General features: G+C 39.4%; 1 protein-coding gene across 6 annotated transcripts in view; it reads right to left on the bottom strand.

Annotated features, from left to right (window-relative positions):
• nectin1b (nectin cell adhesion molecule 1b) overlaps positions 1–19,604 on the bottom strand; it is a 275,781-nt gene that overhangs the window by 179,443 nt on the left and 76,734 nt on the right. For all 6 annotated transcript variants that reach the window (XM_047392149.1, XM_047392148.1, XM_047392146.1 and 3 more), the window contains exons 2-5: positions 17,383–17,754; positions 13,818–14,117; positions 12,792–12,909; positions 2,298–2,449 (exon numbers count right to left, since the gene is read on the bottom strand). In XM_047392149.1, the coding sequence (XP_047248105.1) occupies positions 2,298–2,449; positions 12,792–12,909; positions 13,818–14,117; positions 17,383–17,754 (942 nt within the window). The remainder of the gene's footprint in view (positions 1–2,297; positions 2,450–12,791; positions 12,910–13,817; positions 14,118–17,382; positions 17,755–19,604) is intronic.

Raw genomic sequence — 19,604 nt, 5'->3', positions numbered from 1 at the left:
TGCTTAGAACAAGGAGTGATTTCAAAGATTCGACATTCATCATTCCTCTTGTCTCACCTGCTGCCAAAGCAATCTGGAAGCCTTTAAACGGTTGCAAATGTAAAATAATAATAAAAAAAAAAACCTTGACAAACTGAAACTGAGCAGACTACAATCATGTACCCACGCATTGCTCACTTTGCTCACACAATAAAAATTATGCAGACAAATGAGGAGAATAAACAAAGGCTACTGGGACCGCAGCATTGTGGTTTGTTAATTTGAGCGATCAATGAAAAAAGGAGAAATGGAAAATTACTTTGGTGCATTTGCTTTGTCTTTTTAAAAGAGGCTCAGTTCTTTATGCCAAACACAAGCTGGTCCACAGTGATTTACTCTTTCGAAAGGTCCTTTAAGAGCTTTTGAGATTTATATTATTGCACTACTAAATTGGAACACTTCTCACTTCTCCATGTTTTTTTTTATAGTCATATCCCTACAAGAGAAATAGCATATGGAAAGAGAGGATGCGCAAGCAAATGATACTGTGAGGAACAGCTGTTCATTTCACAACAAGCACGGCATTGCCAGAGACACGGGTTAACATGCAAAGCAATGCAAGTTAGAACACGCCAGATTCCCAGAAACCAAGCAGCTAAGAGAGAGAAAAACAGTCTTTCCAGTTCCACCAGATCAAAACTGGAACCGTCCCCCAAACTCCACTCATACAGCTGCTACCAATCAGGGGAAGATCCCCTAATCTTTAGGATGTATAGCGAGATCTGGTTTGTAATGGATAGCACAGGCTTTGTAGGTCTCCTCTGGCTTAGAACCAAGAGGAACCGCAGAGTTTGTGTGCCAACAATTATGTGGAAGGGTAGGAAACTGCATCAGTTTTGCTCGGCATTTTGTTTCCCCCCCAGAATAGACAAAGAAAGAATTTCAACAGCAGAGGAGGCACGAGCAGTTTAAGCAAGTTATGATCAATACAGTGCCCTCACCTAAAACCCCCAATTTCCTGGATGTTATTTTGGGCGGTGATAATAAACCTGCGGTAGTTTGCTCTCAAACGAGTTTGGATGTGTGATAGGAGGGGGGATCTGTTCTAACAAGCAGTGTGGAACTCTGACACACAAACACTGAAAAGCACAGATGATTTGTGACAATCTCCTGGTCTTTGCATGACGCAGTGCTCATGTGTCTTGATTTTTTTACCTTTGTCACATTCCAACCACAAACCAAAATGTATTATTATGTGTTTTTATGTATTAGACCAAAACAAAGTAGTGCCTAATTATGAAGTGGAAGAAAAATTAAAAATGGCAAAATGGTAATCGTTTTTTTTTACAGGCAAAAAATCTGAGAATGTGGCTTGCATTTGTATTTACCCTCCTGTTTCTTGATTGGATTTAGACATTGACTTTGACTGGGCCATTCTAAGACACGAACATGCTTTGATCAGACAGTCAGACACTGTAATTCTGGCTGAATGTTTAGGTTAGTTGTTCTGCTGTGAAGTGAACCTCTTTCTTAGCCTTCAGTCGTTTTTAGCCTGTAGCATTTTGAGCCTGTTGCCTCCATCCATTTCTCCATCACTTCTGAGCAACCATCTTGTACCTCCTCAAGAAAAGCACACCCACACCATGACAATGATATCAACATTGTGTTTCTTGGTGTGTGTGATGTGTTCACTGTTATTGGAAGTACTTGATTCCAGTCTGAAATAGTGTTTTGCATGCAGGCCAAAAAGTTCAACTCTGCTCCCAACCTGACCAGAACACCTTGTTCTACCAAACTGCAAACTGGGCCTTGAATGGCTTTTTACTCAACAATGACTTCCTATGTGCCATTTGTGAGTGAGGGACTAGTAGTTGTCCTATAAACAAATGGCTGCTCCTTTAGAGTTTGCATGGGCATCTTAGCTGCTTTTTCACCTGTCAGGTGTGTTCCTTTGTCGTTATGATGATGTTTGTTCTCTAATATTCTAGCAAAACTTTGATACTGTCAAACAACAGCTGTATGTATTAACACTGATATATATTAGAGATTATTTTATAATTAGATGAAGGCATGTTTCATTTTATTCCTGTTTAATTTTGCTTCCACTTCACAGTAATGCATTAATCTGTGTGGGTCTGTCGCATGAAATCCCCCCAAAACCTTTAAGTCTATAGTTGTAATGTTAAGAAATGTGAGAAACATCCAAGGTGTATGAATACTTTTAAAAGGAGAGCTAATCTGACGCACACTGTATTGATCAAATCATGCCAGAGATACCGAAGAGAAAGAGCGGAAACGGCAGCCGTACTTTCACCTACCTGTGATGTTGACGTCCACGCTTCCAGTGCGCGTCCCGATGCCGTTGGTCGCATCACAGACGTAGGTTCCAGCCAGGTCGTAGGTCACGGGCCCCTTAAAGAACAGAGTGTTGTTTTTGATCTCCACGTTGCTGGGTATTGAGCCATTCAGACTGTGGTATAAAAAAAGAAAAGCAATGATGCAGACCGCATATAATGGCATAATTACTCCAACCCACAAAAAAACTGAGGGGAAGAAAATCTCCTCAAAACATTTAAAAAATAATCTCTGGTCATGAACAAGCCTGCATGTGAGGGTGAGATAAATATCACAAATATCTGACAGCACTTTATTTCAGATGTCATCCATCATGTCCTAACAAAATTATGAGGACACGGAATCCCAGGAGGTCCTAACAGGTAAGATATAGCTGATGCTGGAGGACAGGCTGTTTCAGCATGTGAATATGAAACAGACAGTTGGGGTTAAGGAGCAAGGGGTGGCTCCTTTGTCATCTATAGCCCAGCTCACATCACAGAACTTAAAACTCAAGGGAGGTGTCAGGAAAGGCAGCTGACAAATGCAGAGTCTACCAAATGCTGGGCTGTTACTGAGGATTCTGCCCATTTTTCCTCCCTAAAGGTGTTTGTCTTTATGGTTCAATATCTCTGCTGCGCTCAAACCCGCCCGTGTCCTTTAGATCAGGCCAGCCCACTTTAAGGTCACAGATCATGAACGTGGAAAACCCTCCACTCTATTATCTGGACCCACTTTTCACGGCGCCCGCAGGCTAAAAAGAGGTTTCGACTTTCCTAACAATTAGCCGTTTCCTGTCGCCCTCCACCCGATCGGCTTCATTGGCTGCTCTGAATGTGCCCGGATTAAGACGAGTTACAATTGTGATAACGCTGAATAGTTCTCCAGCCTGACTGTGGTGACAATGAGAATGCTGGCTGCAAAGATATTCTCTAATCTCTCCTGGGTCAGAGAGTGAGAAAGACTTTGAGAGGCGCTGCTGTGCGAGTGCATTAAAAACAATATGGTGCTCCATTTACTAAAGTGAGAAAAAAACAGGATGAGATTACAGAGAGAAAACAAAATTAGGCCTCATGCTAACAATGGTCACAAATCAGGCACTCGAGCTGTGCTTTTAACAAGGCTCTTCAATGACAGGGGCAGGGTGTGTAATTATTGTATTCTTACATGAAATAAGCTGTGTGAACGGATCAGGAAAATTAAAAAATGTATTAAAAAACTTGTTACAAAGATCCTTCACATATTGCTCAAAATGTAATACTTTCTAAGACTCCAGAGTTCTGAGATAATTTTTTTTACAATTTCAACAATAATTATTAAAACTTACTATGTATTTGTTTTGCATTCTATAGTGGTCTGGCTTCATGTTTGGAACCTGATGGATGGATGGATGGATGGATGGATGAAAGGATACCATGTTTAGAAAAGGGACAGGGAATAAAGTTGGGATATTAAGAATTTTCAGACTGTGTATGAACCTTGTAGTTGGAACATATTTCAGAGTAAAAAGCAATAGAAAAAGCAGAGCTTGAGTTATTTTTCCATTGGTCACCTTAGTGAAGCAATTGCAATGGGACTGCAAACAACCCACAATACAGTATGTCACGATTCAATAATCAGTTAACTTGTGAACCTCTATCAAATGCTGAGTTGTGCAAAGCCCAATAGATTTGCTGCAGAAATGAAAGGCTTGCAAACTGCGATTCACCACTGGTTCTGCCATGACCGGCAATGTCTGCATGAGTGAGTGTATGTGTGTGTGTGTTTGCGTGTGTGTGTGTGTGCATGTGTGTGTGTGACGGAGTGTCCGGGCATGAATGGAGCCTGAGGGGCTGCAAAATAAAAGAGTAACAAACAGCTTGAGAGCGATACGGATTCTTTGATGACTGGCTGGGTTCCTCATGTATGCAGTGTTTCTGTATAGATGTTGATGTGAGGACGCTGCAGCAACCTCACCTCTTGGTTTCAGCATAAACTGCATCATTATTTCAGGAGGAAAATCTGTACTAACGGTAAATATACTCTGAAATAATGGTAAAACAGCTTTACATGGAGCTTTGTCTTGTTCACACAAACAGTAGAAGTGTAACAATACATCCAGCTCACAACATGAAATATCAGGTTCTCCAAAACAAAATGAGAGATTTAGAAATAAAGTTTGGGAAAACCTAGAATCTCCTAAATCAAGTATTTTAGATTTTGCACTAGAGATGATATAATGTAATCCAGACTCATTAAAAGTCAATAAAGAAAAGGCTTTTTGCTCAGCACTGTTAGGAAGCTATGAAGGTGATGCCACGTTTAGCTCATGTAAGAAACTAACAGTTGCCTGGGGCAATGTTCTAACAAAGCATATATTCATATCTTGTTTTGTTTCTCTACTGAATACCAAGAATACTACCAGATACTGTTTTAAAATGCTCTGTCAACACAGCAGGGTTACTCAATATCTACACTTTATTTCTCCAAAGCTTTCTTACATGGTGTCAAACTGAAAGTTCTCCCCTTTATATCTGAGGATCTTAATAACACTCTGCAGACAGAGCCACAAACTGACAACAACTGGAACAAGCCTCAGTTTTGAGGAAATGTATTTTATATCTGGATACCTTGTGGCACAGAAATGAACCAATGTTGAACCAGTTCAACTAGCACCATGAAATGAACCAGTTCTGGTCAACCTTTCCTTTCTTAATTTTTTCCAGTGTTCCCGTCGTTATTACTTATGTAAATTCGAAGTCACCAAGGATTGTTGCACTAGCCTTGGTCAGTATGTGTATTACTAAAGAATATGTATCCCTACTTTTACTTAAAGTTGCCAACATTTCCCAGTAAAGCATGTTTCATTTCAGTTTAAAAGAATAGAATCATAAATTTTGCTGCACTCTATTAAGCCTTTATGCTACCCGTCTTGCTCTCTCTCCCTATTTCGCAGCCTGAATGAACCTTAGGCATTTTTCTCAATTTGCTTTTAAATAGTGTCTTTCATCAGTGTGTCCTATCGAGAGTATTCAATTTATGACTTTCTGACCAGCCGGTTCTGGAAGAAAATCGGTCTATACTAGTGATCAGCCAATTTCTCTGTCCATATTTAATTACAACCCAAATGAGCAGTATAGTAGATGAAGAAATCTTAATAAAAAATATTTAATAAAAAACAACAGAAAAATACAAATTATTTTAGTTTTGCCCATGTATTCTATCCTTGTCCGTTCTGTAATCGGTGGGACCTCTTCCTGTGTGTACTCTGGATTAAACAAATAGCAGTGGCCTTCAAATTCAAAAGCCAAATCCAAATAGTGATACGAATTAAATTAATAACCCTAAATATACAGAACACTTAGCTTTGTGTTTGCTTATTTCTCTGTATGCAGTATTAAGATTTTTGTATTCTAATGAAGCAAATCTTAAGTAACTCCATAAAAGACGCTAAAAAGTTTTCTTTTTAATCGAACACTTTTCCATCAAGTCTTTTGAGGCAAATAAGTTAGTCCAACTGTGGCCCATGAGTGGCACTATGACATTTGTTGCTTGTGGTTGTAAGTGGAAGACATTGCCCTAAAGAGAAGCATTTGTGGGGGATATCCAAAAAACAAAATCATACAGCTCTTCACCTAAGATCCTGTCTTATATCAGGGAAAAGTTAAATAAGGCATTTATAAATAGGTCAAAGCAGGTCTTGCCAGGTTGATCTACTAAACCTATTGTCATGAATTAGTATCAAAATTTATCTCAAATGTCTGTGTTGCCAAGGTAACCAGAACCCTAAAAAACTGTTTAGAAAGGACCCAAAGAAACCAGAAATAAGTGAGGTATTCGTTTGGCCTCCAAACAGTGCAGATAACAATCTGAGGATCTGATGGCATCTGAGAGTGACAAGCCTAATCCTAAAAGACCCCACCCAGTCTACCGGCCTACAAGAATGCACTGATATACATCCCAGAGCTGCAGGAAAACAAATATTCTTTACCCACACTCTTATTTGCTAGACCTTCTTCAGAAGCATGAGGGGATCTGTTCTTCTGGTGTGAATTCTTTGTCCAAAGGGTATCTTAAATAACTTGTCTTATGAGAACTGTGGTGAGTTTTCCTTGTTACAATCACATAGCACAGCTTCCTTGCACAAGCAAGCCAGAATTAAAAGAGGAAACTTAAAATGAAAAAAGTGAAATGTGAAAAAGGAGAACTATCTCCTTTAGAATAATTTCCCAAATGTTGGTTTGTTTTCCAAGTTTGCACGGTCATTTGACTCCTACTGCCAAATAAGGATTCAAAATATTCTATTTGTATTCATGAGGAACAGCCCTTTACTTTACTGCTGATAGTAAGATATAAATCAGACAATAACTTCAGTGTCATAAGCCAGGGGCATATACAGCAATATTTTCCTAAATTGTTCATTACTCTGACAGCATTCATATGGAATCATTAAAATGCTCCCACTCCCACTTTTTTTTAAATTGACTGGAGGTCCTTCAATGCCTTTGTAACCGATTGTTATCAGACAGACAACCATTAGCTTCAATCAGTTTACTCTGTCACCACAACTCGGGGCAACTCTAGAATTACTTCCTTCTTATCTCACAACAATAGAGAAAAATCTAAATAAACTCAAATTACTTATCTGTCATGTCAGGTTCAACTTATTCCACCAGACATAGCCACATGCTAAAATCATGTTTCTGGAGACACATTTCATTTTGATTAAAAATGTTGGGAAACCTTTATGTTGTGTGAGACCTTATGGGAAGCAAAACTATGTGACATGGTCCAATTTATTTATTTTTTGAATCAGAGAAGAAAAAAGTTTTCCTACTACTTTTGGTATATTTGATACATATAAAAGGACAAATGTATAGTGAACACCTGCTAAATTTGGTAGTTTTCAAATGCTTATTGTGGACTGCTCTAATCAGTTGGGCTATCGGCTCGCATAGTCGGCCAACTGACGTTACCTTAACAAGAGCAACAATAATTAAAGCTGCAAGCAGCCTTGAAGGCCCTCGCACCTCAGCGCAACTCGGCCTGTGCAGCGACCGCGGGAGCCTGGCATCGCCGGCGGCACGCCACCAATGAGGCCGCCGTTCAATTCCAAATGTCGCCTCTAGGTGGCGCTGTGACTGTCATATCATGATCTTCACTAATGCAGAATTCTGGTCTGGTGAGAAGCATTTAAAATTTGGGGGAAATCTGACCTTCCAGAGAGAACCTGCTCTCAGTTGTTTATTAGTGGGCGGAGTCTAAATGATGTCATGAACTAACTGTGTCAACATGTTCAGCATTGATCAGTCATGATGTATACTAAATTTCAAGTGGATCCGATGATGTATGAGGGAGATAGAGCACTTGAAATGTCCCAGGGGGCGCTGGTGATCCAAATTCCAATGTACTCCAATAAAAATGTTTGGGGACTGACAAAGATAAACCATAATCAGTTTGGAGTAAATCGGACATTCCTAATGGAAGCTGCCCTCACTTGTTTGTTTGTGGGCGGGGCTATAATGATGTCATTAGTTGACTGTGTCAACATGTCCATCATTAACTCATGATCATGTATACTACATTTCAAGTGGATCCGATGATGTATGATGGAGATATAACCCTTGAAGTGTCCTAGGGGCGCTGTTGATCCAAATTCCAATGTAATCTAATAGAGGTGTTTGAGGACTGACAAAGATCAGCCATATTTATTTTGGAGTGAATCAGACCATCCATGTGTAATTTAGAGCCAAACGTATGGCCGTGGCGTGACATCAGAATTCGCCACGCCATCATAGCCACACCCTCCAGCTAAAGCATTAAGTACTGGCAACTGTCTATGACCATCATGTTATGTGTTACTTGGGACAGTTTAACATTGATAAGGTGAAGAACATCAAACACTGACTGTCTAAAGGAAAACGGGACACTTCTTGTTCTAAGGGGGCGGGGCTTCGATGATGTCAGCATCTGATCAGTGAATATTGTTCAAGCCTAGAGGCAGATCAATCCCAGAAGGTTTCAGGTCTCTGTGACTTTCCTTGTAGGAGCTATATCAATTTTGTGTTTTATGGCGAGAAGTAATATTTTGAGGCTTGGCCACGCCCACACGCTTTCATGTATCAAGAAGCTTTTGATAACTTTTGATCCCCAATCCCTTAAGAGTAAACTGAGTGATTTTCAAGACTGTAAGTCAAAAGTTGTAGGAGGAGTTGGCTCAGATATGCAGGCTAGAAACGCCCAAAACAGGGTCAAAATGGCAACTTCAATCCAAGATGGCCAACTTCCTGTGGGGTTTGGACCAATGCTCCAAGATACTTTTTTGTAGGTCCTGAGAAGTTACATATGTGTACTGAATGTCAGATTTCTCGGTGAAAGCATGGCTCGGGGCTGATTTGTTTTCTTTTTTTCTAGGGGGCGCTGTGGACGAATTAGGCCACACCCACCAAATATGTCATCAGATCTCTGTTGGGGACTGGACAAGGATCAATCACATTGAATTTGGTGCAGATCAGATGATGTATGTGGAAATTAAAGCCAAACCTATGGCCATGGCGTGATGTCCAACTTCACCGCGCCACCACGGCCACGCCCTTTTATGAAAAGGCACTGTGGTTCAAACGAAGTTAGACCCACTAGTTATCTGTCTTCTGACACACTTTCAAGTGGATTGGATCAAGAGGGTCAGAGAGGCACCTTTCCATGTGAAAAAAGTGACTTCCTGTTCTCAGGGGGCGTGGCTTTGATGATGTCAGCATATGACCCCATAGGATCGTCGGGAACCTTCATGCCAACTTTGGTGTGATTTGGTGTTTTTTTGGGAAAGTTATTGCATATTTATAAGAATTCCTACGATTACAATAGGCCCTTGCAGTTTTCCTGCTCAGGCCTAACTATCATTTTTGTGACCAGAATTGTTTCCAAACAACTTAATCTGTCATTTTAGTAAACAAGAAAGAAATAAAACACTGGAGGTACTCAGAAACAGGTGGAGGAGTGGGAGCATTGGACAATCCTATGAATCAAACAGCCAGAGAAACATCTAGTCCCTCCATTACTTTCTCTGCAGTGTCAGTCGCTAACCCCTTGGAGGTTAAAAGGGCTTTCATGGGAACTGTATGATAAAAAAATCTCTTTGGTTTTGAATCTGCAATATCAGTAACTGGCCCATGTCTGAAGTTAAATAGGTTTACACTGATTTTAAGAAGAGAACAACTGGGTAGAAAAGAACCCTGGAATGATGAACTGGTGGGTCATCAAAGTCTCAAGAACCATTGACTTACAACTGCCTAAACAAAGCCGTCATGACAGCAGAACTGGCAACACTTTTTCAAACAAACCAGGACTTGGATATCTCTTTAAAAGGCCATTAAGTCTCTGTGAACTTCAACCACAACTACTGGCGACTAAAGACATTAAACAGTTGTCTTATTGTTGCCTTTAATCAACATGACTAATAGAATCTCATTTTCAGAACAGAGATAAGCAAGCCAGTTAATTAGAGCCGAGTTTGAAGTAATCACACTGTGAAATGCATTAATAACAAAATACAGATTTCTTGATTTATGCAGAGCTTTGTCTTTGAGAAACTGAAAATGCCTTCAAGGATGCGATGGGGCTTTCTTGTCTGCTGGAAAATAGCTTTTTAATGAAAGGTTAAAAAAAGAAAATTATAGTCTGAAATCTTATCATGCAAGTTTTTCAGTTGTGATAACACAGAACTCTTGGGCACCGTTTTCTCATCTTGTGCCCACTTAGAAAACTAAAGGATGCCCTAAAAACAAAACATTTTAAAAACAAACAATAATGTTCAAACAGAATGAGGCTCTCTGCCCGGTAACCCTTTTGTGAATTAGATGCAAGGACTGTATGGGGCAGTATATAAAGAAACCCACAACTCAAAGATAGAGCTGGACGTCTGGCTGAAACATGAGTTTTGGTAAAAAAAAAAAAAAGAGCTGTAATTAGAAAAGGCTACACCTTCTCTTGGACGTGTTTATGATGCTGTCCTGCAACATCGTTCCATCACAGCCTTGTGCTGACCTCCACAGTGGAGCCCAGGGGGAACCTTCACAACGGATTTGGCTTCTCATTTTCAGTGCGGCCATGGCCGTCCTCTCCGATCTGTCAGCACTGTGCCCTCGTCCTTCTATATCACATCTCTTCACCCTCCTCCTCCTCCCTTCCTGTCTCCTCTTGCTTCAGATAAATAAAGAAAATATATCAGCTTGCTTTTTCATTTTGTGTGTACATCGGGATTCCTCCTCACAGGGATATATGAAGTGCGAGGGAGGAAAGTGGAAAAGATATCTGAACGTCTTGTAAAAATATCATTATTGTTCGAGGAGCAGATACAATGAAGCTACAAGCGTCTCACCTCCGATCCAGGAAAGTTCCTCCCAAACTCACCTTCATGAAGCAATGAAAGGAAACATTGCAACATTTTAGACATATAATGTCCAAAATGTTGATCCATTTATTTTAAAATAAATTTTTTGATGTTTGCTGTTAAGCATTAATTAGGTTGCTTAACACAAACTACAGGAAAGACTTCGGTACCAACAACGGCAGAAAGACGAACGTACATTCACTCATCATGGGCATGGTTATAATTAATTTTGGACTTTCAATGATGCATTTAAACCATTATTTTTGCAGGATGGAGAAACAACTTCAGTGACTTATAAAATAATTTATTAGGTGAACAAGTTTGAATTTATTGTAAATTTTCCTGAAAACACAGATTAAAAAATATACATACAGGCTCAAATATATACAAACACCCCCACTGTTATTTGCAAAAATATCATTTAGCGGTTTGCAGAGAAATGGCATGGTTTTTATAGCCATCCATAAGTTTTAGGCATAATTCTGGCAGGAGATCTGGCCAGTGTTCTTGGCAGAATTGGGAAGAGCTGATTTAAATCAGTTGGTTTCCTGGCACAGACCGAGCTTTTACGCCACATCCATAAACTGAATCTTGTGCATGTTTGGGATAATAATAACCTGTTGCAACAACTAATTGTGTCCACTTTCATAAATCATAGATAAAAGATTAAGTTGAAAAACTTGTAATATCATTTATTTATTCAGGTAAAAGCTTTAGTTATTTTTTTAAAGAGTGGTGTGTTCAAAACACAATAAAACATAAAATTCTTTAGCATTTTATCCATTTTTTTTAACAGTGCAACACTAGCATTGGCAGTGAAACAGATCCTAATCATGATGCTGCCACCACCATGCTTGACAATTGGTAGAGTGCTCTTAAGCTTGAAAGCCTCATTTTGACTTTTTTATCAGCACCTTCTCAGCACCCCATACTGATTTTAAATTTGCTTCCCAGTGAACAATTACACTTTTGTTCCAGCATCTTCCAGTTTATGACAAGCTTCTGCCTTGGTGGCTCCTTGGTTGAGCCTGATCATTCTAACCAACTTTTCTTCTTCTAAAAGCAACAGTTGGGGTCAGATGGGTCAAACTTAAACACAGTTGGGTGTTCTAACAGACAATGATAACATACTTGAATCACAGCTTGTTTTGAGGATGGAGAAAGCAGTCAAATGTCACGCCAGAATTTTGCCAGTTAATCTTGTTAATTGCTCCAAAAGTGTTTTTTTTCTCAGCAATTAGCTAAATGACATTTATTCATTCATTATTCATTTTATTATTACCAAATATGTTTGTTGTATTGTTATTTCAGACTGAAAAGAACTGCTCAAATGCATAATTAAAGTTCCCAAATCAACATGGCATTCATGCCTATGGTGAGTATATCTAAATATTGCAACTTCCGTTGTTTACATACCTTATGTATTATATTTACTACTTATCAGTTTTAGAATCTCAGGCCATTGCTCTGAGTGGTTACTAAGAATTTCTCTCATGTCTGTATCTCTTCCCCCTTTCGCATTCTCTGTGATCATCACCGAATCAGAAATACTGATCTCAGTCGGTATGATGGTTTAATCTACAACTTCTCAGCTTCAGTGGTCCCCTCGGCGTGTCGGGATGAGCCGCTGCCGCCATGCCCTGCTGGGAATACAACAGCGCTAACAATAACGCTTTCTCACCTCACTACCTGCATGCTGGCCCAAAGACTTCAAAGCAAAACAGCAAACGCAAAGCACCAAGTGTGCACCGTTTGCATTTATCTCTCGGTATCTGTGACCGTCAGGTAGACACGGGGTGTGTGTTGCTGCTGTAATAGGCCCATTGTGCTCTGCCTTGGGTTTTATCTTGATTCCATGTTTTACAACAAAACGTGAGGCTGCTGATTTTGTCTTGGCTGATTGGTTTCGTCTGTATAAAAATGTCGGGAACGTGTGCTATCATTCAGCATTCCTACTCTGTGAAATGACCCTCCTGTGCCTCAGCAACACTTCGACAACAAGGTTTTGTTTTCCCCACAAGTCTGAGGTGAGAGAAACAGAACGCAGCCAAGCTACATCTTGTTTTCTGAGCCTTTAAGGGCTTCTGTGACAGATTTAAGTCAGACTCACAGTTTCCACTGGTAAATTGTCACAGGGGGGTTGGCATCGGCCCTGCAGGTCAGCTGAACATTCTGACGGTTCAGGTACCAGTTTCCATCAAACCCTTCGATCATCACCTCGGGTTCATCTGCAAGGAAGGCACACTGATGTAAGTTTAACCCCTCAAGAACATCATAATAAAACATAGTTTTAAAGTGAAATTTTTGCTAAAGTCCAACAAGACTTCAGAGGAAAAGTTGATATAAAACATGACCCCTCTCTGATTTATGGTTAAACCAAATGTTTAGATACTGTCTGACATTAAATCAGACGAAATCTTTCATGTTTTAGGTCAGTTAGGGTACCCTAAAAATGTTTCTATTTGCTTTCTTCATTTTGTCTTCATATAGTGCATATCTATAGTTTCTGCTGGCATTGCCTTTTAAAATGTATGACTTGGGTCAAACATCTTTCCACAAGCTTTTCACACTAGTTTGCTGGAATTTTAGCCCATTCCAATTAACTAAAATGATGTGAACCATATATAAATTAATCAGAAGCATACAAAACCATTGCATCACTTATGCTTAAAGGCAATGTAATCACTATGTATATAAGCTTTTGACCTTGAAGATATTAATATATATTCTGGCATTTAGCACACAGAAAATATTTTGTTAATCGTAACTGACCAAAAACCGGAAGTGCTCAGTTTAATTAATGAATAAAAAAATGTCATGCATCTTTTTATCCAATATAGCTAAGCATCTGGTGATTAAGAACTGTAAACTATTGTGTCAAGTTTGCTAAAACAATGAAATCTTCCAATCACAAAAGCAGAAACGTTCTGGATTCTGTCAGCACCAGACTAATAACAAGCCTTTTGTTTCAGCATCAATTCTTGTCTTCATAAATGTTTAATGCACTATTGTTGACTTGAAAAATTAACAATTTCAGCTGGTTTACTAGACGCTTCAATGGCTGCAATCACTTCTAGAAAAACTAAACTTTTGGTTGGAAGAGAACATCAAACTTTTACAATAATTGGTTCCTTACACTGCACATTGAGAACCACGCTGTCGGTGATCCGCTCACTCCGGTACATCACAATACATGTGAGCTTCTGTTTATGGGTCTCACGGCTCGGGATCACAACATAGTTGCTCCGAACCGTCACCGTGCCATTTTGGTTGCGGGTCTCCTGGTAGGTGGCTTCCCCCTTCAACCTCGTGTCCCACTTGATCACACTTGGGGGCTTCCCGTTGGCTGAAACGCAAGTGGCAACGGTCATCTTGCGCTTTTGACCCCTGGCCACGATCGTCGGGGTTGTCAGGGTCATTCGCGTCATTGGCCGAGCTGTTGGAGGAAAACAAATAACATTACCATCATTTTAAAAGGTACGAATTGAATGATGACTGATCTTAACTGATCTTGCCAGACTGATGAGGTGGACCTACACAGCGGGTTTCTTCCAAGGTAGATTTAACACAATAATAAGGAAGTCTATCGACTGACTAGCTGTTAGCCTTTCATCCATTTGAAAATGTTATTTTTACCTTTTAAAAAACAATCTTCCTGAAAAGTTAAAAGTCTATATGCTCTCAGGAACACACGCCTAGACTCTGGTTTAGTATTGTTCACGCTAACTATGCTAATCATGCAAATTGTGATAATTGTGCTTATCACTTTCAGATTTATTAAATTATTTAGTCTTTCTCTCAAAATAGGAAAACCCTGAATTACAGTGACCTCTTCAAAACACAGAGGGTGACATTGCCTATGCTTCCAATATAAATAATTAATAAACTTTAATGGCAGGAATACTAGAAAAAAACTATGTAAATACTGGTAATTATAGTTTTTAAATTACAATAAGCAAAATCAGCATTAGCAGACCAAAACTTGTAAGTTGGAAATGGGACTCTGATCAATGAATCTTTATTAGGAAATCTCAGTGAGGAAGAAGAGCAACTACTCCATCTACAATGGAGTATATGAAGTAGAATAAACTTACAGGCTGGGATGAAAATGGTGTTAAATGCAGACTTTTTTGCTCCTCAGAAGGGAAGGAGTTGTCAAAGCTGCATTTGCTTACCCAAATGCACAGTCATCCAATTTCAGTCCTTTGTGGGTTGCCAATTAGCAATCTACTTTGAGTATATCAAAAGGCAGGCTTGAGTTTAAGCGAATGCATAACTGAAAAGGAGCAACGGCGAGGCCCCTTTGAACACTGATGGTTAGTTATCTACATGCAGATTCCTGACGTTCATGGAGATGTTGCTGCCTAAAACGTCCTGGGAGGCTCAGTGGCATAAAAATGTGAAGTCAGAGCTGACAAGTAGTACTCAGGCAAGTACTCAAGTCAAGTGTTTTTTCTTTTTACTGGAATTCAAAAGAAAGCACACCAGCACTTAATTACTAATTAACTCTCTAATCGGAGTTAGCATCAACCTTTTCAAAACTGCCTCTTTTTAAGATAAACTACATCGGAGGCGCTGCTTTTTTCCTGCTGGATGAGACAGTTTGAACCAAATTACACACTCTAGAATGGCCTTATTGATTTTTGTCTCACCTTTCATTTTTATTGACTGCTATCTGCTGTGGCTTCCTGTTTTATAATCTGGTTTCAGTGTTAACGTGTCCATCATCACATAAGGAGTGGGATTTTCACAACATGTACAGTATCTCCTGCATGGCAGTGAAGGCCATGCGTCATAGTGGTTGGGAATTTGGTTCACCTGCATTGGCCTTCACTGTAAACAAAACATTTACAATGCCTTGTGAAGGTTTTCACATCCTTTAAACTTTCCCACATTTTGTCATGCTACAACCAAAAAAATTTATTTTCTTGAGATTTGATGGGATAAACAAACACAAAGTAGTTCACAGTTGTAAAGTAGAAGGAAAAGGATTAATTTTGAAAAATTAAAACTGAAAGAGGTGCCATGCATTTGTGTTCAGCCCCATAGCACAAGCTTGTTTTTTACAGAACTGCCCAAAATTTAGCTTCATCCAACATGTCATTAACTCTGACCAGCTTCCTTGACCCTGCTGAAGGAAGGCATCACCACAGCAGGATACTGGCACTCTCCTCTATCAGCTGTTTCACAAAAAGAAAAGTTCTGAAGTGCATGTTGTCTTGTTGACAGATTTTCCCACATGGGCTGTTGATTTCTGCAACTCCTCCAGAGTTACCATGTTCCTCTTCTCTAAAGCTTTTTAGGTGGACAGCTGTGTCTTAGTAGGATTTTTAGATGACAGATTGAACAGTGATCTGTGAAAAGTCCAAAGCTTGGATATTGCTTTTTAACCTAACGCTGCTTTCAACATTTCCACATCTTTATCTGTCTGGTGTGTTCGTCCATCTTCATAATGCTGTTTGTTGACCAAGTTCTCTAACAAACCTTTCAGGCCTTCATAATACAGCAGTATTTAAAGTGAGATTAAATTATAGCCTCTATTAACTAATTAGTTGACTTCAGAAGGCAGTTGGTTGCCGATATCTATTTGTATTTTTATTTGAAAGAAATAAAAACCACATATCTTTTTCTTTACACTTATGTGCTACCTTGTGTTGGTCTGACAAATGATTTCCAATTAAAAACCACTGAAGCTGGTAGCTGGTGATGTGACAAAATGTGAAAAAGTTAAACGGGTGGGAATACTTTTGTGAGACCTCGTTTTCCATAAGCTGGGCAAAACAGTGGAAAACCATCTTGCTTGAGATACTATGAAATATAATCAGACTTACTTTAGGAAAGAACTTGCTGCAAAGAAACAATAAGGAGAAGACTTGGATTTTCCCTTTAGCTGGAGGACGTTTGTTTCAAACTGTATTTACTCAGAAAAATGTGTTTAGTTTCCGTCTTAAGTCAAACAGAAAGGTAATTTGGGTGGCAGGTTTTACATCACCTATGGGGGCCGTCAGATAAACAAAAAGCTGTTTGAAGAAATAACCGCTTAACTGATGTAAAGATGTTTAACCTGTTTCTATTTTCTGGCTTAGAACATATCTGATTCAGAGTAACAGTTGCACAATATGTTCTGGTAAATCTACTTTTGTTCAACAACTTGTCAAAGCTTGTAGTAGTCTGGCTGGATTTGAATGCATTTCCTATTTCCAAAATCATTTCATCAAATTTAAGGATGTGGGCTTTTTTTATGATTTTCTTGTCTAATTTTGAGAGATTAACATTGGATAAGAGCACTGAACTCTGTGCAAATTAAAAGAATGTGCAATTAAATGAAGCAAACAGATTTGCAATTAGTCAACTCCAGCGATGAGACTACAACACAACCAAGTATGAACCCTCTGAACTGAGTTCGGATGAGGCAAATAGAATGAATGGCTACCTTGGATTTGCCTTCTGATATGAGTGTTATTGATGTCTCTGAACTGATTACCTTGAGCAAAAAAATGATGAGTACCATCGACCTTCTTACTTCAAGAGAGAATTTATCTTTGACCACAAAATACTACATTTAGAACCATTTTACCTTCTCCCACTGTTTATACAGAAATTAATCATAGTTTAGGCGTTGTACAAACTAAATAACCAACTAAAATTGAAAAGGAAACAAAAACAGATTTAACTCAAATGAAACCAATTAGTTTCCTCACCAAACACTGTGAGGTTGACCATGTTCTCCCTGTTGCCCGCTGGAAACGTGGTGTACTCGCAGATGTAGGCCGCCTCGTCGGACAGCTGCAGGTTGGAGAATACGATGGTGGTATCCTCCAGTGATGGGGGGCGGTGGCGAACCGCCGCCTGCTTGAAGCCCACGCGCTCCTTGAAAGGGGGCAGGACGGACACGCCCAGGGCTGGGTTGGCGATGGCGACGTTCTGCTTGGTGGCATTAACCAGCTTCTGCCAGGTGACCTGGGAGATCTTTACCGGGGGGTTGCTATTGATGAAGATGCAGCGCAGCTCCACTTGTGAGCCCACAAAGCCAGACTTACTGGAGTCCATCTGTACACTCTGGCCATTTCCAGCTATACAAAGAGAGGAAAAGAGAGAGAGAGGGAAAAAACTGATTACGATTAACAAGAGTCCAAGGCCAAGTTCTTCAGTCAATAGCAAGTACATGCACTAAAGGTCAAAGAGTGAATTCAACCTTCTAGGTACTACATGCACACTCACAGTCCAGGCCATGGATTCAACCACACACTCCTCTGTGCTAGATATATCTATTCCCTAAAACTCAGTGTAAAAAGTTGGGAACATGCTATTATCACAATGGGCACATCCATACAGCCTCGTCTTTGTCTTTGAAGCTCCTGTTTCTGATGAGATGGGCGGGTCGAGCAAGAACCAATGCATCGCTAATGAACAAGTACAAGGGCAGAGAGTTGAAGCCAAGTCATCGAGTGTCACGCTCCCCTCCATTCCGTCCCGGGATTACACCGGGTTAGGCCATTGTAATTTTAATTACTTTTTACACACAAATACCTCAATGATTGCCTGGGGTTCCTATTAAAAGACACAATGTGGAGTCCGTGCAAAACAATGAGAAGGCACGCATTAGCTATAATATAAACTCAGCAATCACACACCTCTTCCTTTCTATGTATGCCTGTGGGTAAGTTAGTAGCAAAAAGCAAAAAACAATCAGTTAGTGAGGATGGATGATTAACCTCATTTGTTTTCCAGAATTTATTGCATGCAGTGCCCTCTACATGTGTTGGGACAACTGGTTTAAAAATGTGAAAACAGTTAAAATAATTTAAGACATCAAAACATTCCTTTCAAATAAGGAAGGTGTTGTTTGATCTTCATAAGTCAGGAAATACAAGAACATAATTACCCAACTAAACCTGCCCATATCTAACGTTTAAAGTAACTGAAAATATGACAAACAAGAATGGTTTGTTTTACCAACAAGCAGAGTGAGGATAATGATCTCCAAACTTCCCTTTTAGAAAACTAAGAAGATAGTTAAAGAAAGAAACAGACACATTTAAGACTTTCTTTAACCAGATCATAAAATGTGTCGGGGAGTTGTGTATATTCAACAAATGTTAAACCGAACTTTCTTGAAGCTGCTCTTAGGCTGTTTTATTTTATGTTTGTGCATATGTTGGCATTTATAAAAACATGTTTTAGTTGCGTCTAGGCGTGAAGAAAAAAGCACATGTTTATTACATATGATATGCCTCTGCATTGAATTGCACTTGTGTTGGGATGAAGGTTTTGGAATGTACAGTGTGATTCTACGTGACGACAGAGTACGTTTCTTTTAGCCTTAATGTCACCATCTCCTTTCTATCTTGTTCCATACTTAAACACTGCCGGATCATCTTAAAAACTTTAAACTATAATGCCTTATTCAAAGTCTCTAAGTGCACCTAAGTGGTTATTATAATATTACTAGCTAAATAATAAGGAAACAGGTCTAGCTCCCCTCCTCTGCCAGAATCTTCAAGTATTTAGCATGCCGAGATTAGTAACCCGCTATCAGTGCAGACGGAGTGTGGTATGAAATTGAGTAGCATTATCTGGTTATTGCTGTGACATTTGCATTGTATTTATGAAAATGTCATGGCAGCAGCACGATGTGCAGTTTATATGGCGTCTCTTAAGTTACAATGCTGATGCTACAAACTTTTTTAACATGTTCAGATAAATCTGCAGGAAATTAAAATGCATACACTGCAATATGAGATATGTTAAAAAGTGCTGCTGGAGCAGTTATTTACTTAAGGAGGTGTATCTTAAAACAGCACTAAAACATATCACAGAAATCCAACAGTGTGATGTATAATTTCACAGCACATGCTTTTGAAAGCTTAAGGGGACTTGAAGGTAACATCTTAAACTGTTCTTTATGTCCAACAGGTTTGGT

This window comes from Girardinichthys multiradiatus, chromosome 18, assembly GCF_021462225.1.
Source record: "Girardinichthys multiradiatus isolate DD_20200921_A chromosome 18, DD_fGirMul_XY1, whole genome shotgun sequence".
Taxonomy (NCBI): Eukaryota; Metazoa; Chordata; class Actinopteri; order Cyprinodontiformes; family Goodeidae; genus Girardinichthys; species Girardinichthys multiradiatus.
The sequence above is the reverse complement of the archived record's forward strand: the minus strand, read 5'-3'. Positions and strand labels throughout refer to the sequence as shown.